The sequence below is a fragment of the Protopterus annectens genome, chromosome 6.part0 (assembly GCF_019279795.1).
Source record: "Protopterus annectens isolate FY-2018-M chromosome 6.part0, PAN1.0, whole genome shotgun sequence".
Taxonomy (NCBI): Eukaryota; Metazoa; Chordata; order Ceratodontiformes; family Protopteridae; genus Protopterus; species Protopterus annectens.
The window spans coordinates 968,955,152-968,977,515 of record NC_056737.1 but is presented as its reverse complement, the minus strand read 5'-3'; the positions used below and the strand labels follow the sequence as shown (position 1 = coordinate 968,977,515).

General features: G+C 44.6%; 1 protein-coding gene across 3 annotated transcripts in view; it reads left to right on the top strand.

The window, feature by feature from the left end:
• The window catches only part of SETD3 (SET domain containing 3, actin histidine methyltransferase), an 829,217-nt gene that overhangs the window by 397,517 nt on the left and 409,336 nt on the right, over window positions 1-22,364 (top strand). For all 3 annotated transcript variants that reach the window (XM_044074604.1, XM_044074603.1, XM_044074605.1), the window contains one exon: window positions 5,576-5,832. In XM_044074604.1, the coding sequence (XP_043930539.1) occupies window positions 5,576-5,832 (257 nt within the window). The remainder of the gene's footprint in view (window positions 1-5,575; window positions 5,833-22,364) is intronic.

The following is a 22,364-nucleotide window of genomic DNA, read 5'->3' as shown; positions in this document are numbered from 1 at the left end:
CTACCAGTGCAATAGCTACTTTGAAATCTTTCATTCAAGGGGTAGATACTAAAACCATTGTTGAAGCATTCACTTGGTCCTCTGTCCACACTTTCACTTAACAATTAGAAATTGGATGTTCAGTCTAGAACAAGAACTAGATACGCTAAGACTGTCTTTCATGGCATCCTAAATTCAGAGAGAGTACCCCTTCATTCACCCAATCTGATCCACCTCTAGGAGTCATTCTAGATGTTAAGAATATTTCATCCATGGTCAAATAAAGAGCCTAGAACAGTTGTGCAGCTGATGTACAGATGACTGTTGCAGTACCTCTCCCCTCCTTCCACCCTCCTACCAGTATGCAGTTGAAATTTTACCAATATAGCCAGAGTTGGATAGTCACTAACTTCTTTTCTTCCCCCACCCTAAGGTCCTATATTCACAAAATTCATCCTGCCTTTAATTTTTTTTTCATTGTTCTAACTTTCCGTTTGGAAGCTATTCTAACGTTTTACTCAAACACATTCTTTATCAGGGCATAAAAGCTCTGAAAATGGAGTGAATGTATGTACCTGTTATGCCAGTATGCTGATGTGTGCCTAGGACAGATGTACGGCTCATGGGGAAGGGTCCTTAGCTTTAGAAGGCTGACCAGATAGATGAGACCTTTGTGTGGAAAGTCCCAGATGTTAACAGTATTGCAGCAGTGATCTATTTGAACATCTACCATTATGGAAAGTTATCAACACAACTGTACTGTATGGAAGGAACCAACAAAGCCTGTTGCTACTTCCAGAATAGATGTCAGTCCACAGACAAGAATAACTCTTAACATAACTACTGCTATCATCCTTTTAAGGGGACAACAGACTAATTCTTAATACCTTTTCTTACTGTCTTGCTACGTTGCATGATAGTTGGTGTGAGACTATAATAGCTAGAGACTACATAATTCCTTTCTACACCCCTCTGCTATCCACTCTCTCACGCTGCTAGACTTCCCAGCCAATCCTTAGTGTGCATTAAGAAGAAAAAGAAGAGGTCTTAAACTTCATTACCAAAAGAACCATTCAAGAGGTTTCTGCCCATTCAGAAAGATCTAGTTAATACTTTAGTTCCAGAAAAGACAAAGGACCTCAGTCCAGATTTGGACTTATTTGGGCTAAATGAGTTTATTCCCAGAGAAGCTTTCTGGATGGTCATGGTGCAGACCACTCCTCCTTAACTGCCAGAAGGTGAATGGATGTGCTGTTTGGACCTCCATGATGCCTCTCTACACATCAAGCTTGCCAAACAGTCTAGGACGTTTCTGTGCTTTCTGGGTGGAGCCATTCATTATAAATTTTGGGGTCTCACATCAGCTGCCATGGTATTTACCAGCTGCATGCGTATAGTTTCAGTGAAAAAGAGACTGCAAGGAGGCAAGGTGTTTTCATACTTTGCAGGAGGCAGAAAAAAATCCTGCATCAACCTACTGTTCCCAACGTAGTGCTCCACAAGCATAACTGGGTCTACCAGGTACATCCTTACCCCTTTGAACTAACTCCATTGGGGTGGGGCTGCCATAGAACTTGAGGCTGTCTTGGGTGTCTGGACATTCATGTCTGTGGGGGCTGGGGAGAGGGTTACAACCTGTAACCAAAGGGGAGATGTTTTTATACCTTGGTGATTGTTTCCTAGCTACCAACTTTAGACAGTCTAATTGTTGCTTGGAACACTGCACCAATTGTTTTTCATTCTTTGGAAATACAAATGAACACTGCAAACTGGTTAGAGCCCTCTTAGACCTTGACCTTTACAGGATGCTCCTTAGATGCACTGCAGTCTTCCTTCAGACGGGATTCTTCATCTGCAGACTGAAATGTCCCAAGTTCTTCTCTCTCAACTAGTCAAAGCAGCACTTTGAGAGCACTGGACCTCTTAACAGCTACAGTTCACATGGTTTCTCATGTGCATGAGGCTTCTCCAGTGGACTTTCAAAGTATAGTAGTCTCTGTTACCAGATTCCATGTCTTATCTAGTAGATTTCTTAGGCATGCAAGATTCATTTATAGTGCTACATACTTCATTTCTTACTCTGGGCAGTGCTTTCCAAATCTCCCATCCTCTGTGGACACCTGTACCGTAGGGGTGGGAGATGGGATTGTCAAGGGCAGACATTCCAAAGTATATAATCACAAATGGAGCCTGCTCTGCAAATGAGAGAAGCTCTCACTTTGCAGACATTTCAGCACTACCTACCCCAAGGTGCTTATGTTATCTATGTCAACATTATAGCAGTGGTTTGTTACATAACCAAAGAGGGAGGGAATTAATCCAGCCCTTTTGTTGAGAGGTGATGATGATAGGAGCTATATCAACAGATGTCTTTCTGATATACAAAATATTCCTGAAAAACCCAGTATTTGTCAGGCATGCTCAGTCAATGCGTATTGGTGCCTACGGAATGGTTCCTCTCTTTTTCTGTGTTACGGAAGCTCTTTTGCCACTGGAGGAAATCTTGATATGGCTTTTTTTCATCTCTGAAGCAGCATCAAATGCAGCAACTTTTTCCCTCTTGTTCCCTCACAGGAGAATATCCTACAGGTACTGCCCTTCAAAATGATGCCTAAGAATCATTTATTTTGAAGTGCATTCAGAAAACCTGGCAGAGCAAGTCCAGATTAATTGTAATAGTTCATTTTTAGCCACAACAAGTGTGGCTCTACTTTCTTGGAAACCTCAAGTTTGAGGTCCTTAAGAATTCTACTGACACACTTGTTTGACAAGCCTCACTCTTGAAAAATGTACAAAAGTTAATGGACACGCTTTTCAGCTCAGCAGCTTCCGAAAGGATAGCTCCATTTACAGCTCCAGTGCCTGCAGTTTTTGATTGCCTTTTTCAGACTATTGTACAGATATGAGTTACTGTTCTTCAAACATCCACCTTACTCCCATATCCAACTTCCTGCAAGGCTCTAACACCATATCCTTGACTGACTTAAAAATTTACAGAGAGTTCTTGAGTACTTTTCACGTATGACATCCTTTCAAGGATCTTGTCCTTCAAACATTTCGTACTTTGTGTTTGCTTTACAGAAATTGGCCCTTCTTCATTTTGAACCTGATGCTAATCTGATTTGAAGCACTTTTGGAAGAATTATATTTGTTATTGGCCATTATGTCTGCTGGAAGAACTTCTAAAATTCTAGCCTTGTGTATAAAGCCTCACTTAACTGGTCTTGCATGAGGATTGAGTGTCAGTGTGAACTAAACCTTCCTTTAATCCTAATACAGACACTGAGACAAACCTTAATTAGTTATCTCATTTGCCCGTTTTTTTCCTAACTGCTGAAATTAAGGAGAATGCCTATTACAGTTCATGTATGCCAATAGACAAAACATTTTATGTGGACAGAATGAAGTCAATCAGGAAAGGTTCACAACTTTTTCTTTGATATTCTAGCATTAGAAAGGGAGGTTTCTAAAGTTATGAATACTTGTTCCAGTGATTTACTCGCTGTATCCTGAAATATACAGTAAAATACTGTCTTGTATGTCTACAAGTAAAAGTAGTGACTACCCTTCGGCAGTTGTCAGAAATGCATATTTAGGTGTTTTTTGTGGATCTGTTACTTGGACTTCACTGAATACTTTTGGAAGGAACTATAACCTGGATGTGATCTCTAGGTTTAAATATGGCTTCAGAGCTGCAGCGATCAGGGGTGTGTTCCCATGTTGTTCGGTCATGCAGGATAAGCTTGGGACTTTATTTGGTTGACAAGGAAGGATTTCCTTATCCTAGATGTAAAAGAAAATATTTATTATTACTGTAGGTTTTGGATGTGCAAGTATTTCCTTGTCTCATATCCACTGTCCTTCACCCTGTCTCATGGTGGACATGGTTTCCACTATCATTTTTGATATTGTCTCTCTCTGCTCCACTTTTAAATGGCATGCCAGACATCTGGAGTGGAATGCAGTAGGCAGAATATTATGGGTAAAGGGGAGGAGCCAGTGCACTGTAAAGCCTGCAGTTTCAGTCCTTTTGGTTGATGAGGCTGGAGTTGCCCATCCAGCTCCGTAATTACCACCTGTCCCTCTTTGCATGGGACAGTCCCTCTTTGGGCAGTTCTGTCCTGCAAAAAAACCTACAAAATGGCAAATGTACTAAGAGTTTACGGCAAAAAATATTTCCCAAGTTTTCTTTAATAGTTGCATAAAACAATTATTTTGTATCTGAAACACCTAAATGTTATGTGAAACAGCATAAGCAACTCAAATGCTATAAGAATAAGCTTTTATTTGTGCAAAAAAGTGAAGTTCTGCCCTTTGCACTGACCATGGGTATGTTTCGTCTTGCAAAATCTCACGTTTGTTCAAAAAATGTCCCTCTTTGGACATTTGAAAAGGTAGCAATCCTAGTTATTAATGGTAAATGCATGGCAGTCATTTATAGTAACTGTGCCAACATGTAGTTGTACTCTCTTAAGCTTGTTCTAACATAATTCAACTAGTTTACCAGACCATACCCTCAGTTATTTACACATCACCATTATGCCTTACTTCGTATGTATTTTTTCTTCTCTTCAGCATATAACTACCTGTACCTTTTGTATATCTTGTGGCATTTTGTCTTAGTTTTGTATTTAACTTTGTTTTACTTTTTAGCTTCTTCATTCTAAACAAAATTAAGTGCTTGCAGTGGGTGTCTTGGAATCACTTAATGCCTACTGTGTTAAAATTGATTGTTATTGTCACACATATATTTCTGTTTGGTCACTTTTTGTATATAACGGTTTGCTTGCAATAAACATCACTTTATACTTCTGTTGTAAATTGTTTGCTGGACTGTTTCAATTTATTTTTTATTGCTATTGGTGCTGTGCCAATTGTGTAAGTGATCTGGTTTCTGGTACTGAATTTGTATGTATGGTTGCCATGACATTGGTCAGTCATAGCTAAGATTGTCTTGTGCACGGTCGACACTGCAAAAGACTGACAGTTGCACAATAAAAGATGATCCCGGAGGAAGGGGAATATGCCCCTTCCCTGGGGATTTTGCAGTTTCAGAGTTATTGTATATAATTAGGCAAGGGCTGTTGGGGGTGCAGGGGGGGGGCCTGTTCCCTGTTTTTCTGCATGCCACATTCTGAGGTGTTAGCTTGTAGCGTGCACAGAAGGTGTCAGGATTTTTCGATTCGATGTTACAGTGTTAATGTTAAGCACATTGACCTAATCCTGAATCGAGTATTCCAACTTGATCCATATGTACATATTTATGTGTGTGTGTGTCTGTGTGTGTGTGTGTGTGTGTCTGTGTGTGTGTGTGTGTGTGTGTGTGTTTGTGTGCGCGTGCGTGTGTGTAATTTTATTGTACTCATTTTTGCTGTAGGGTCATGTTGTGGATGAACACCATTTTGAGTTAGTTCACTTGTCTAGTTGATAAACAAAGATAAGTAAATACTGTAACTTCTTTTCAGTCTGTTCAGCATTTCATTTATGTGATGCATGCTACAGAGTGCATTTTAGATAACAATGTCCAGACTGTAATGTTCCACATATCATTCCATAAAAAAAAAAAGAATGTGTCCATTTTTATTGGTTTCTTTAGGTCCATTGTACTCTCAGGACAGAATCCTGCAAGCTATGGGAAATATCGCCTTGGCATTCCATCTCCTTTGTGAGCGTGCAGATCCAAACTCCTTCTGGCAACCCTATATTAAAACTCTTCCTAGCGATTATGCAACTCCGCTTTACTTTGAAGAGGAAGAAGTCCAGTACCTACAGTCAACACAAGCTATTCATGATGTCTACAGCCAGTACAAAAACACGGCTCGCCAGTATGCATACTTCTACAGAGTTATCCAGGTAGGCTAGATTGACAATGAGGATTTCATTAACATAATGGGCAAACTGCAGACATCTCTTTTAATAGACTATATCTGAAGTTTTATTTTCAGTAAATTTAATTTTTTAGCTCTTTTTTGCTCCCGTCGCTTCAGCCTGTGGCATTTGTAACCCTGTGCTCCCATCCATTGCCAGGTCTACCAGCAACTCCTTACTCCCCTAGTCTTATATGATCCTGTACTGAGGCTAATTGCAGAGCTTAAGGGTGCTTCTGGTGTTGTAGTCATTTGTCTGCTGGGGGTTACTTTTTATTGTATGTGGCTTACCCTGTTTCTCCTCTCTCCCGCTGCATATTGCATGGTACATCTGATGGACAAGCATCTATTGGGGAAGTGTGGCATTTTGACCCACCAACGTGGCAACTTAACCATGTCCCCCACCCTTTCCTGTCTTTGAATTACACCCCCATATGTTAGCATCACCAACCTTCACCAGGGATTACAAATGGGAACACCCCCCACCAGGATGCTCTCTGCTAGCGCCACAGACAACCAAGCTGCTAATCAAGCCTGGGTCACCTGGGCCATTGTCAGGGTTTTATCCCTCTGTGCCACAGTGCTGCCCACAATTTATATGTTGCTTCAAGAGAGCCTGGAGTCATGTTTAAAGTTTATGCCATTTGTTGTTTGTCTTTTGGAAGTTAGTGCAGAGGTTAAAGTTGTAAGCTGTAATTCTGGTGGTGCAAAGTTTGATTCACTCACCCTTTGTTTGCCTCCTGTATGACCTTTAGCAAATCATTTAACCAGACAGTGTTCCATAGGCTGGTGCATTTGCCAAGTGTAGTCATAGAGTAGGATATGAAATGTGATACTTATAAGTTACAAGAGGAAGATTGTTTACATACCTTTGGGATTAGCCATGTAGCACAGCAAGGGTACTTTGCTGTTACTGTTGCACATGATACTGTTACAATGCAGAGTCTCAGATACAAGGGGCAGATTAGAGTATCCAGATGTCCAAAAGGCACCTTGATACAGCATGCCTGTATTCTCTACTTTCCTTTCTCCATATTAAAAAAGATATAGAGCACCACATCCAGATGGATGTAAATGCACGTAAGATACATTACACTTTGTGTAGTCTCACTGAGGTGCTGTTTTAGAGCCCTTCATCACCTTGCACTTACTGTGTTTGTAGCCAGATCTGTGGCACAGTGAAATGAACACTGACTGTGGTCCACCCTGATGATTCAGGTTCAGTTAGCAGCTCAGACAACTGATAGTGCTGGAAGGGGAGGATGGGATAAACCTGTCATGAGGGAGAGCGAGTGGTGGTGATAGCATATAGTTACAGCCCCTCATTGGAGTGCCGAGTATGCGGATATTGTTTGGGGCAGGCATGCAGTACACCAAGCTGCTGATTAGACGTAGCCTTCATTCAGCAAGTGTACTGAAGCATACACTTGGATAAATGGAAGACATAGTGTCCCCCACTGTCTTGTGGACTGCATGACCCCCTCACCCAAGAGGTGGAGTTAGGCTGTCCCAAAATCATCCTTAATTTAAGGATGCTGGTGATGGACAAAACAGCCCTCATTGCAGCCTGAATAATAGCTTCTGTGGATGGCATTCAACCACCACCCACCCCGTACAGAATTCATTGTTAGTGAAGGAGAATGAATGAACTGAGTCTGATTGGGGGAGGGTTGATGGGCAGCAGGCAAAAAAAACAGAGGAAAAAAGAGCTTTTCTGTGTTTGTTTCTGTAGTGGTTTTGCTACCTGTGACTCTGTTTTTTAATGTTATTGACATAAGCACTACCCTGATCTTGCACCACATACCACCTAGCTGTGCGGACAAGGTTAGTACAAGGACATCTGTGTGTAATATTGTGGCATAAATATAAATTATATGGGTGACTAAAAGTCATGACAGTTTCATTAGTTGTTGTGGCAACATCACAAACATGACATATTCAGTAAGGAATGTGTTGTTTTATTGAGCATGCTTGCTGCCTGTGGAACTGAATGTACACTAAATCAGAATCCACATGTGGCACAGATGAACATCTAATTCTTATACTCTTAATATGTTTTTCACAGTAATAAAATAGTTATTTCTGATTGTGCACTGGTGCAGTTAGTAGTGTACACACAATTCTATAGTTACCAGACTGATGTATATAGATGATGATGTGTGCAGTCCACAAAAGGAGCTGTGGATCAGTCCACGTGGTAATACTTGCAGACTGAATGTAACAGCATGTTTGATGTTGCTGATAAAGTAGATTAATTTGCATGTAATATGTGGCTTTGTCAGTAGACTGTGTCACTCAGAGTTATTCATAGTATTATGTCAATGTGTTTGTTTTTCTAGACTCGTATGATGTAGCAGTGTCTAACTCCATGGTTTGTACTAGCTCTAATGTTTTTTTGCCAACATTTAGTCTGTTCATGAATGTTGCCTTTAACATCCATCAGCTGTATATGCTATACTGGTTGTACACATTGCTCTTACTTTGAAAGGAATCTTAAAGTGGGCTCTCATAAGAGGAGGTCCATTCTTTTACTCTGCACTCTTTTAAAATTCTAAACACATGTTCTTCCTGTTTCACTGTTGCAGTCATCACACTTGGGTTATCTGCCTGCAGGTAGCCCTCAGTTGGCCCGAATACCAGAGACTTAGTATTTCTGCATCGGTTGCTGTTGCTTCAAGACTGACGTCAGGTTGTCAGGGGTATAAAAACAGGCAGCCGACGCCATTACATCAGTCTTTCTTGCCGAGGAGCCCAAAGCAGAAGCAGTTCACACGTGCCAGTCGGACGCTACCTGAGTTTTCATTTCCAAATTGAATCATCCAGAAGTCTTCTAAAGCTAAGTACCCCCATTGGGGATCCTTTTTTCTTGCTCTAATTGATGTCAGAAAAAGCTAACAATTGTCTTGCCTGTGCAAAACAAATACCACACTGAGATTCCCATTCTTACTGCGTCACCTGTTTAGGCCCAGACCACGACGTACCTCGCTGTTGGTTTTGTGCTTTGTTCAATGCCCAAACTATTCGTCGTCGGGCCCTTATTGTCATTAAATACTTTTGCTCTCGATCTCTGTATTCTGAAATGGCTTCGGTAAGCCGTCCAACTACCGATCTTTTGAAAAAATGTAAGGATAAAGACAGAGACAGACCGCACAGGTCCAAAACTGCTGACGATGCTTCCGTAAAACTAATCACCAGTTCGCTAGTACTCAGTGAGGCGCTTTTGCAGCCCCTGATGCCCGCTTCGATGGATTCGCAGGCCGCTACCAAGACCTGTTCAGAGTCCGGTATGCCGAGAGACTCTTTTTTGACTACGGAACCTGCAAATGTCTCTACCTTGGATGGGTCCTGAGCCGCTGTGCAGGCACCGGCTTCCGAGGAAGTTCTTCGCAGTACCAACATTCGACACAAACCGATGATGTCTTTCGCGTCTTCAGTTCTGTCTAAAACTACCGAGTTTCTAAGGCCAAGAGTACAAGCTAGGCCTAAAAAACCTATGACCCAAACTCAAGCACCTGCTTCCTTGCCACAACATCAAATGCTTAAAATGGCAGAAGACCTGATTATGTTGATTAGTGGAAGCCAGACTTTTCCCTGCTAAACGAAAAAGAGACCTGTCCCCAGCACCTTTAATTGACCAAGAGTCCGACGACTCTGAGGTTTCTGAATATGAAGACATGCCTTTATCTGCTTATGAGGATTCTGATGCAGAGGACTCCATTCCCTCTGCTTCCCCACCAGAGGATTTTTCTTTTGGGGAAACCCTACATACTTAAGAGAGCATTTCCACTGGGAATGCCAGGATTATCCTCATTCTAAAAAGAGACTCAGAGAAATTTTAGATTTGCCACAACATAGACCTTTAGTTAGCCCTCTTGTTCTGGATGTTGTAGATGATGCCTTTATGGAATCTAGTCTAACTCTGGATACTTTACCCCTTGCTCCAAGGAAACCAGACAGGTACTACAGAGTGCCCGAGTCTCACAAATTTCTTTTCAAAAATCCTACTTCTGACCCAGAGGTCATTTCCCAGGGGCCTAAAGGTATAAAAGCAACTACAGCTCAGAATCCCACCCCTTCAGACAGGGATTCCTGAGCTTTAGACAGATGGGGTAAAAAAAGTATACACCTCTGCAACTCTCGCCATTAGGGCATTAAATTGCTAGTTTCACATGCTGAAATACCAACAACATATTATGGAACTTATTTAGCAAAAATTATCTACCTTTACAGACTGTGCAGAAAATAAAGAATTACAGGAGCTTTTGCATTCTGCAAGCCAAGTCAGCAGGCATACCTTGCAATGTGGCTTTGACGCCCTAGGAGCATCTTGCAGGGCAGAAGTCACTGATTCTGTACTGAGAAGGCATGCTTGGCTTAAGGAACAAACCTTGCCAGACCATGTCAAATCAAAATTACTAGATGCTCCTTTGAACAAGGACAATCTGTTTGGCACCAAAGCAGAAGAGGTTCTAAAAAAGATGGAAGAAAAAGCTAAGTCTGTGCAGACAGTCAAAGATTTTTTTTGTAAGTGCAGCCTCCAAGATTCAGTAGGCATTGCCCCTCAAAACATTGGTCCTTTCCAGCCCCCTCAAGGCCATCTCAAACTAGACCCAGGGCAAACAGACCCCTCAGATTACAGTCTCAGGGTATGCAGAGATCTAAGCAATGGAGTACCTCCATTTCTAAAATAGGGAGTGCTAAGCCAACCCCTTACGGCAAGAATTCACAATGACTTCTCAACTCCACTCCTCTCCTCTGTCCAATTGCTTGTGCCCCTAGGAGGAAAACTTGCCCTTCATGCAAAAAACTGGACGTCCATCAGCAGAGACTACCAAAGGTCCTCAACATTGTATCCCAGGGGTACAAATTTTACCTCCACTCACTGCCAACCCCAAAAGGGTTCCCAGACCTTCCTCCAAACCAGTGGGCAGAGGCACAGAACCAAGTTCCATCCTTGCTCTCCATAAGGGCAATTCAACCTGTTCCTGCAGAACAGATAGGTCAAGGGTTTTTACTCCAGACTTTTCCTAGTACCCATAAAAGAGGGCACTTGGCACCCAATCCTAGATCTTTCCATTCTAAATACCTTCCTGGTGGCACCAAAATTCAAAATGCTCACCCTTCAGCAGCTTCTCCCTGTGTTGTCCAAAGATTCGTGTTTAGCCACCCTAGACCTAAAAGAAGCCTATTTGCGCATCCCTGTCAGGGACTAATGCAAGAAATACCTACGTTTCAGGGCAGGATCTATGCATTATCAGTCCTCTGCACTTCCTCTTGGCTTATCCACTGCTCCCAGAGTCTTCAAAAAATACCTGGCTCCAGCCATTGCCTATTTCAGACAGAGAAAGATTCAAATTTAACCTTACTTGGACGATTACCTGATTCAGGCAAACAGTCAGGAAAAGCTATTTCAGCACCTGACATTTGTAAAGAACCTTCTAACTTCCCTGGGGTACACTATCAACGAAAAGAAATCAAAACTAATCCCCAGCCAAAAGCATCCCAGATGGCATTCCTTACTCCAGAAAAACAAGCCTGTCTAAAAGGCTACTTCGCTCAAATGGCCACCAGAACCCAGCTCTCCGCAAGGAAAATCCTGCAGGCCCTAGGGTTCATGGTCTCTTGCATTCTACTAATTCCGTATGCCAGACTGCATATGAGGAAACCTCAATGGTACTTAAAAAGTCTTTGGTGCCAACATTCTCAGGACTTGGAAACCGTCATACCTATCATACCTTGTCTAAGACAGAGTTTTTCTGGTGGGAAGCAGCATGCAACCACAAGGGACTTTCCTTTACTCAACCCCACGCCACGCAGACCCTAACCACAGACACATCAGACTATGCCATGGGGGGGCACATCTGGACGACAAGTGCATTCAGGGCCACTGGAGCCCAAGTCAAATTCATCTGCACATCAACCAAAAAGAGATGCTAGCTGTTCAGCATGCTCTGACAGCTTTCAGATCCATACTCTCACCAGGACCCTTGCTAATAAAAACAGACAACACCACATCAACAAGCAGGGGGGAACCCACTTTTACCTACTCTGCAGGCTAGCCATGGCCCTGTGGAACACGACTTTGGATGTGCATATTCATCTGCAAGTTCAATTCCTGCTAGGAAAACAAAACTTTCTGGCAGATGACTTAAGCAGAAATCTCCTAGACCCACACAAGTGGCAATTAGACCCCAGAACTTTCAGCCTTTTAACCCAGAATTGGGGGACCCCGGAGGTGGACCTTTTTGCCTCCCCCTACAATCACCAGCTCAGCAATTTCTGCACCAGGACACCTTACAGCAGGACCTGGAAAGTGGATGTCCTATCCTTCCAGTGGGTAAACCTCAATCTATGCATTTCCCCACTGCCTCTTCTCACAAGAATATTACTCAAGATAAGACAGGGCAGACCAAGGGCAATCCTGATTGCCCCAGACTGGCCATGCCAGCACTGGTACCCACTACTGCGCAGCCTGTCTCCAGTGCCACCCTGGCATCTAGCCCAGATCCCAACCCTCCTCACCCAGCAGGAGGGACAGAGCTTGCATCCACAATTGCAAACCCTGAATCTTGCAGTCTGGCTTATTCCTTGAATTCTTCCCCAGTGACCAGCCTAAGCAAGCAGGTGCTGGGCATCATTCTTGAAGCCAGATGACCCAGTAACAAGGAAATCTTATGCTGATAAGTGGAAAAGGTATTGTTCCTGGATTCATTCTAAAGGAAAGGACACAACACTGCCCTCCTTACCTCTAATCCTGGATTACCTAGCAGATCTACTCCACAGAGGCCTATCCTTCTCTTCCATTAAGATCCATGCCTCTGCCATCTCGGCTCATTACAACACTGAGCCACCTCTCTTCTCTCACCCTCTCATCAAGCAGTTTCTGAGAGGGGCAAACAACTTAAGGCCACCAAGGAGAGCTCCCACCCCTGTTTGAGACCTTAGCTTTGTACTGGAAAAGCTCACACCACCCCCCTTTGAGCCTGCAGCATCTGCAGGGTTAAAATTCCTCTCCTGGAAAACAGCCTTGCTTCTGGCCATCACTTCAACTAGAAGAGTGTTGGAGCTACAAGCACTGATGGCTGCGGAACTCTTCATTATTTTTCATGCTGACAGGGTCTCCCTCAAACCTAACCCTTCCTTTATGCCTAAAGTGGTGTCCAGTGTAGCTCTCAACCAATCTAACCATTTGCCAACTTTCTTCCCTAATCCTCAAAATAAAGGGGAAAGGATCCTGCACTACTTAGACGTGCACAGACAGCTCAGATTCTACCTTGATCGGACTAAACCCTTCAGGAAATATGACAAGTTACTAGTCAGTTTTGCACCAGGGGCAGAGGGCAGGGCCATTTCAAAACAAACAATTTCCAAATGGATAGCACAATGTATCCATTTCTGCTACAAATACCATGGAAAACAAACCCCTCAGGGGGTCAAAAGGCATTCCACGAGGGCAACTGCTACCTCTACAGTATTCTTCAGGGGAGCCCCTGTCAGGAACATTCTGGAAGCTGATACCTGGAGTTCTGTTCACAACTTCACCAAGCATTACCACCTGCCTATCTTTTCCAGATCCAGGGCGGGTTTAGCAACAGCAGTCCTGTAGGGCATACTAGCCATTCCCAACTTTTCTTGACTGCCTCCACCCATTCTTCAGCTTTGGGAATCAACCCAAGTGTGATGACTGCAACAGTGAAACACTGAGAACATAGCACAGTTGTGTACACTTACCATAAATGTAGATGTTCGAGTGTATTCACTGTTGCAGTCCTGGTTTCCCACCCTCCAGTCCCCTTGTCTCTGTCTCCTCTCTAAGTCTATTACTCACCTCTTACAGGGCTATTGGTATTTACTTTTTACTGGTGGTGTTTTCTCACCATAACTTAGCTCCCTATTTGGGGGGGGGGGGGGCTGCTGACATTTTGGGCATGAAAAACTGATGTAATGGCGTCGGCTGCCTGTTTTTATACCCCTGATGACCTGACGTCAGTCTTGAAGCAACAGAAACCGATGCAGAAATACTAAGTCTCTGGTATTCAGGTCGACTGAGGGCTACCTGCAGGCAGATAACCCAAGTGTGATGACTGCAACAGTGAATACACTCGAACATCTACATTTATGGTAAGTGTAGACAGCTGTACTTTCTGTTCACAAGAACAGTTTGTCCCCATTATCCTGACCCATCCTGGCCCATGCTGGTGTCCTTAGTTCACTCCCACCCTTCTCTCTTCTTGGTTTTACTTATTACATCTTTTGCAGGAAATTTCACACCTTAAATATCAAGCTGTACTTTAGTAGCTGTACCTGATGTCATCCTTGCAGTTGGTGCACTTGAATCAGTCTTGCACCAACACATTCAAGCCAACATCCACTTGAACAACTTTCTTTTCGTACCTCTTAAAACAGCCTGTTGAATTTCTAATATCACATCACCTGTGTAGTAGCTTTAAGATAACCAAATGCAGGTTTAGTGATCCACCTGTGCTCCTTCATATTAGTAAAGATGCTTGTGGGGAAAGACCACTATCAAGGGATCATCATATTCACCTTATAAGCAGAACACAGCAAAAACTGACTGTTATCTTTGTAAGTAAATAAATAAACAAGCAATAAATTGAAGACCAAAAGCAAGGCTGATTTGTTAACATGAAAAACAGCTCAGCTGTATCGAGAGATGAAGCCTTGAATGCAATCTGTATAACCCGGTTTGAAGTAGTGTCCCATGCACTGGGAGGACTGGATGAAAGTAGTGTCCCATGCACTGGAGGACTGGATGAAAGTAGTATTCCATGCACCGGACGACTGGATGAAAGTAGTGTCCCATGCACCAGAGGACTGGATGAAAGTAGTGTCCCATGCACCGGAGGACTGGATGAAAGTAGTGTTCCATGCACCGGCAGACTGGATGAAAGTAGTGTTCCATGCACCGGCAGACTGGATGAAAGTAGTGTCCCGTGCACCAGAGGACTGGATGAAAGTAGTGTACTGTGCACCGGAGGACTGGATGAACGTAGTGTCCCGTGCACTGGAGGACTGGATGAAAGTAGTGATGTTCATCGTGCATGACAGCTGCAGTAATCACATATGGGTTTTCAGCCGTCAGGCGGTCCCTCGGTCGGCCGAATTCCAAAGTCTTGGTCCGGCGTCGGTTGTTGTCGCGTACTCTTCTGACGTCAGGAAGGCTAGAGTATATAAGACACAGCCGACGCCATCTTCCCCAGTCTTTTTTGCTGCGCGGTGCCCGAAGCAGAAGCAGTTCGCAAGTGCCGGTCGGCCAGCTCCTGAATTACGAATAATTTTGGAACCGAAGTCTACATTAAAGCTAAGTACCCCGTTGGGGAACCTTTTCTTGCCTCAGACCGATGTCAGAAAAAGTTAATAATTGTATTTCTTGTGGGAAGCAAATACCGGATAAGGATTTCCATTCCCTTTGCATACCTTGTTTGGGCCCAGACCACGACGTCTCGGGCTGTCGCTTTTGCGCTACCTTCAGTAAACGCACTATCAAGCGTCGGGCGGAGTTCGCCCAGCACTTTTTTGGTAAAGCGTTTAATTATAAAATGTCGTCGGATACTCCGACTACCACTTTGTCTAAAAAGCGCAAAGAAAAGGACCGCCAGAGGAGGACCGCAGTCTCCACCGACACCACGCCGAAGCAGGCTCCACGTGGCCCGGTTCTCAGTGAGACGCCTTTGCAGTCCCTGACTACCGACGACACTCCCTCGGCGGGGTCTTCTGTACCCGAGACCGCTGGTTCTTCGGCCCTTTCCCAGACTACAACCGAAGCCCTTGCATATGTCGAGCCTACCAATGTGGATAGATCTACATCCACCCATGGTGTATTTAGGCCTTCATCATCTTTCTCTATCAAGGCCTTCACTAAATCCAAAACAGCCAGGCACCATACTAGGCCGGCTACACAAGGCCCATCACTTGGGCCCATGCCTAAGAAGCACATGCTTAAAATGGCTGAGGACCTTATCACTCTTATCAGAGGCTCCCAGGCCCCTCCGGACAAGAGGCCCAGAGTAGAGGAGGATTCTCCTACTTCTGACCAGGGATCCATTTTATCAGAACATTCTGATGCTGAAGAACACTCTTATTCTCCTTTCGAGGATTCGGATGCAGAGCAGTCTATTCCGTCTGTATCCCCCCCTGAGGATTTTTCTTTTGGGGAAACCTTACACTCTTTGAGAGAGCACTTCCACTGGGAAGGCCAAGACTTTTCAGACTCCAAGAAAAGGCTTAGGGAATTTCTCTGGTTACCTCAGCATAGACCTTTGGCTATTCCTCCTGTTTTGGAGGTATTGGATGATGTTTACTCGGAGGCCTGCCTTAATCCTGATTCTCTGCCTCCTGCACCAGTTAAGCCGGATAGGTATTACAGAGTACCTAATTCTCATCGGTTCCTCTACAAAGGCCATAATGCAGACCCTGAAACTATTTCTCAAGGCCCTAAAGGAATTAAGGCCTCCACGGCCAAGAATCCACTTCCTGCGGAAAGGGAATCTAGATCTCTAGAAAGGTGGGGTAAGAAGGTTTATACCTCGGCCACCCTAGCCATGAGGGCCTTAAACTGCCAGTTTCATATGATTAAATATCAACAATTCCTGATATCACAATTAAAGACCAAAATATCACAGCCTGAACAACCAGATATAAAAGAGTTGCAGGATATGATGCATAGTGCAGAGCAAGTGGGTAAGCACACCTTACAATGTGGTTATGATGCCCTAGAGGCCTCCAGCAGATCGGCCGCTACCGGATCAGTCATTCGCAGACATGCATGGCTTAGGGAACAAAATCTGCCAGACCATGTGAAAGCAAAAATTCTGGATGCACCTTTACATAAGGATGTTCTTTTTGGTGCTAATGCTGAGGATATATTACGTAAAATGGAAGAAAAAGCAAAATCTATGCAAACTGTCAAAGCTTTCTTACAGGTTCAGCCACCACGGTTCAGCAGGAATTGGCCTTCAAAAAACTGGTCCTTTCCAACCACTGACAAGCCCCAAAGAGGCAGATACAGACGTGGAAGGGGCAGAGGACAAGCCCAAGGGTCCTACAGAGGCAGACAATGGCAATCACCAGCACCAAGAGGTGGTGACGACAGTGCACAGCAGTACAGGAAACAGACTCAATGACTCCCTCATTTCCATGCCAAGCAAAATTCAACTGGCAGCACCTTTGGGAGGGAAACTGGCACTATTTGCAAACAATTGGCATATTGTCACAACAGACAAATGGATTCTGGACATTATAAACAGAGGCTACAAATTCCATTTTCACACTCTTCCAAAAATGAGAGGCATGCCAAATCTACCACAAAATCAAAGGGTAGAGGCACAACTACAAATTACAAAGCTCCTAAACATGAGGGCTATACAAAAGGTACCTACGCACCAACAAGCACAAGGTTTTTATTCAAGGCCTGGTGCCAAGAAAAGGAAGCGACTGGAGACCCATACTGGACTTATCCATTCTAAACACATTTCTTCTCGTGCCAAAATTCAAGATGCTCACATTACAGCAACTCCTTCCCATGCTGGGCAAGGGGTTCTGGCTGGTAACATTGGACCTCAAGGAGGCATACCTGCATGTCCCAATCAGACAAAGTTGCAGAAGATACCTCAGATTTCTTGCAGGTTCAAATCACTATCAATTCTCTGCATTGCCCTTTGGCTTATCTACTGCGCCCAGAGTATTCACCAAGTGCCTGGCATCAGTGATTGCATACTGCAGACTTCAAGGGATACAAATTTACCCTTATCTAGATGACTGCCTGATCCAAGCGGACAGCAAACACATACTTCTGAAACACCTGGCATATGTGACACGGTTACTGCTTTCTCTGGGATACACCATCAACAAGGAGAAATCAAAGCTAACACCCTCTCAGAAAATAACCTTCCTGGGTGCCGACTTGGACACAAACACCCAGATGGCTTATCTTACGCCAGAAAAACAAGGGCAACTATCTCATTACTTCAAAATACTTGCAAAAAGTACCAGGCTTACTGCAAGGAAAATCCTGCAGGCTCTGGGATTCATGGCATCTTGCATTCTTCTAATCCCATGCGCAAAGCTGCACATGAGGAAACTTCAATGGTACCTAAAAAATCTATGGTCTCAACACAGTCACAGCTTGGAAGCGGAGATTCCAATAATTCCCTGTCTTCAAAAGGAATTCATATGGTGGGCCCAAGCATGCCAAGTAAACACAGGCCTCCCATTCTGCAAGCCTCAAGCTACACAAGTCATAACCACAGACGCTTCAGATTACGCCTGGGGAGCGCACATGAAGGACAGGTGCATTCAGGGCAGATGGCCCCAAAAGAAAAGCACCTTCACATCAATCAAAAAGAAATGCTGGCAGTAATAAAGGCAATCTCAGCGTTCAGAGAATTCCTGCATCCAGGACAACTGCTCATAAGAACAGACAACACCACAGTAATGTGGTACATAAACAAACAAGGAGGAACTCATTCATACCCCTTGTGCAGACTAGCCATGACTCTTTGGAACCTGGCTCTGGAAAGACAAATAGAACTTCAGGCACAGTACCTGCCAGGAATGGAAAACACACTGGCAGACACTCTGAGCAGACATATGACAGATCCTCACGAATGGAAGCTACATCCACAGGTGTTTACAGAGATTGTTCAAGCGTGGGGAAGGCCAGAGATAGATCTTTTTGCCTCCCACAGAAACCATCAATTAAAAGGTTTTGCTCAAGGACCTTCCACCCAAAGGCCTGGAAAGTGGACGCTCTTTCCTTCACATGGACAACTTGGTCAGTTTATGCATTCCCACCTCTACCTCTTCTGCCCAAGGTACTTTTGAAAGTAAGAACAGACAAGCCGAGAATGATACTGATTGCTCCGGACTGGCCGAGACAACACTGGTATCCACTCCTGAGGAGCCTAACACACACTCCTCCGTGGCCCCTGCCTCTAACACCTCTACTGCTGACGCAGAACAATTTCAAAACCCTTCACAGTCAGCTGAAAACTCTCAGTCTCGCTGCATGGAAAATTCCTTAGCATCACATCAGATACTACTCTCCAAAGAGGTGCAGGATGTCATTTTGGAGGCCAGAAGACCATCTACTAGAAAAGCTTACTCCGCAAAATGGAAGCGGTTTTGCAGTTGGAATGAAAAGCGAGGGCAGGACCCTAGAAAATTGAACCTGCCTCAGATTTTGCAGTACCTAGCTGAACTTTTGAGCAATGGACTTTCATTTTCCTCAATCAAAATACATGCCTCAGCAATCTCTGCAGAATTCAACATGGATCCTCCTTTATTCTCACACCCACTCCTACGACAGTTCCTCAGAGGGGCTAAGAACATAAGACCTCCAAGGAAACAGCCAGTGCCAGCTTGGGACCTTAACTACGTACTGGAAAAATTGACATTACCTCCCTTTGAACCGGCTGCTTCAACAGAATTACAATATTTGTCATGGAAAACAGCTTTATTCCTGGCCATCACTTCAGCTCGTAGAGTATCTGAGTTGCAGGCCCTCATGGCGGTGCAGCCATTCCTCATCTTCCATCAGGACAGGGTTTCCCTTCGTACCAACCCTTCCTTTATGCCTAAAGTGGTATCTAGGGTAGCCTTAAACCAGGCCATACACCTTCCTACCTTTTTCCCTAACCCTCAAAACAAAGGGGAAAGGCTGCTACACTCTTTAGACATCCATAGGCAGCTACGTTATTACTTGGACAGAACCAAATCCTTCAGAAAATCAGATCAACTCCTCATTTCATATGCTGTGGGGGGTCAAGGGAAACCTGTTACCAAACAGACCATTTCCAAGTAGATTGGTCACTGCATACGCTTTTGTTATTCCTATCATGGAAAGCTTGTCCCTACTGGTATCAGACCTCACTCCACTAGGGCCACAGCCACCTCTACAGCCTTCCTCAGAAGAGTGCCTACTAAAGATATCTTGGAGGCAGCCACTTGGAGTTCTGTACATACCTTCACAAAACACTACCATCTGCCTTTATACTCCAGAACAAGAGCAGGCTTTGCCACTGCAGTTTTGCAGGGCATTATAGCTCAACCCAGTTCCGTATAGTACCTACCACCCTATGCATAGCTTTGGGATTCTACCCATATGTGATTACTGCAGCTGTAATGCACGATGAACATAGTACAGTTTTGTACCTACCATAAATGTAGATGTTCGAGGGCTATTACAGCTGCAGTACAGGTTTCCCACCCTCCTTCCCCACTTGGTAAGACCTTGGGGTCTGAATACCTCTTCATACCTGCTGACTGGGTTATCCTGCTATGTTTTATTTGTTTACTTTTGTGGATTAGATTTATTTATGTATTGCCTTCCTTTTGGGGGCACCTGACATCTGGGGCAAGAAAGACTGAAGAAGATGGCGTCGGCTGTGTCTTATATACTCTAGCCTTCCTGACGTCAGAAGAGTACGCGACAACAACCGACGCCGGACCAAGACTTTGGAATTCGGCCGACCGAGGGACCGCCTGACGGCTGAAAACCCATATGTGATTACTGCAGCTGTAATAGCCCTCGAACATCTACATTTATGGTAGGTACAAAACTGTACTTTCCATGTACCGGAGGACTGGATGAAAGTAGTGTTCCATGCACCGGAGGACTGGATGAAAGTAGAGTTCCATACACCGGCAGACTGGATGAAAGTAGTGTCCCGTGCACCAGCAGACTGGATGAAAGTAGTGTCCCATGCACTGGAGGACTGGTTGAAAGTAGTGTCCCGTGCACTGGAGGACTGGATGAAAGTAGTATTCCATGCACTGGCAGACTGGATGAAAGTAGTGTTCCATGCACCGGCAGACTGGATGAAAGTAGTGTTTCATGCACCGGCAGACTGGATGAAAGTAGTGTCCCGTGCACCGGAGGACTGGATGAAAGTAGTGTCCCGTGCACCGGAGGACTGGATGAAAGTAGTGTCCCGTGCACCGGAGGACTGGATGAAAGTAGTGTCCCGTGCACCGGAGGACTGGATGAAAGTAGTGTCCCGTGCACCAGAGGACTGGATGAAAATAGTGTCCCGTGCACCGGAGGACTGGATGAAAGTAGTGTTCCATGCACCACTGGATGAAAGTAGTGTCCCGTGCACTGGAGGACTGTATGAAAGTATTGTTCCATGCATCGGAAGACTGGATGAAAGTAGTGTCCCATGCACCGGAGGACTGGATGAAAGTAGTGTCCCATGCACCGGAGGACTGGATGAAAGTAGTGTTCCATGCACCGGAGGACTGGATGAAAGTAGTGTTCCATGCACCGGAGGACTGGATGAAAGTAGTGTCCTGTGCACCGGAGGACTGGATGAAAGTAGTGTCCTGTGCACCGGAAGACTGGATGAAAGTAGTGTTCCATGCACCGGAGGACTGGATGAAAGTAGTGTTCCATGCACTGGCAGACTGGATGAAAGTAGTGTTCCATGCACCGGCAGACTGGATGAAAGTAGTGTACTGTGCACCGGAGGACTGGATGAACGTAGTGTCCCGTGCACCGGAGGACTGGATGAAAGTAGTGTTCCATGCACTGGAGGACTGGATGAAAGAAGTGTTCCATGCACTGGCAGACTGGATGAAAGTAGTGTTCCATGCACCGGCAGACTGGATGAAAGTAGTGTCCCGTGCACCAGCGGACTGGATGAGAGTAGTGTCCCGTGCACCAGAGGACTGGATGAGAGTAGTGTCCCTTGCACTGGAGGGCTGGATGAGAGTAGTGTCCCGTGCACTGGAGGACTGGATGAGAGTAGTGTCCCATGCACTGGAGGACTGGATGAAAGTAGTGTTCCATGCACCGGAGGACTGGATGAAAGTAGTGTCCCATGCACTGGAGGACTGGATGAAAGTAGTGTCCCGTGCACCGGAGGACTGGTTGAAGAAGAAATGAGAATGATAAGATGATGCCTGTTCACATCTTCTAAAGTGGAGAGGGAGTGTGTGTGTGTGTGTGTGTGGGGGGGGGGGGGCTTCAGGGGTGAAAGTGGAACTGTGACAAGAGGTGGCTGAAGCTGGTACATTATCATGAAAGTGGGGAGCAACTCCCTTGTGGTACCATTGTACACCCACCTTGTGATATAGCTGACCAGAACTATGGATGAGTTGGGCAGTGATGTCACCTGAATCTCCACTTCTCTCCCTGGTTATAGTGGGAGAGCATAGCTTGATGGTAGAGAGACCTTTCCATCTGGATAGGTTAGACCTGCACTGCAGAGGAACATATTTGTGGCATATGCTAACAGTTCATTGCCCCTAGGGAGAAGGATGCTATCTGAGATGTAGGGTGTCTGAAGTCAGCTGTAGCTGGCAATGAGAAGAGAAAACGTAGTGCTGTGGCTGGGAAGTTTCCAGAAGGAGGTCTGAAAATCTACTGACAGGAAGTGTGTAGCAAAGTAAGAACAGCTTCTTTATTAGCTGAAAGTTGAAGGAAAAAACAACTCTGTAAGGAGCACACTAAACCAAAGGCTTCTAAAAAGTTTAGCAAAAAGAAGCATTTGATTCAAA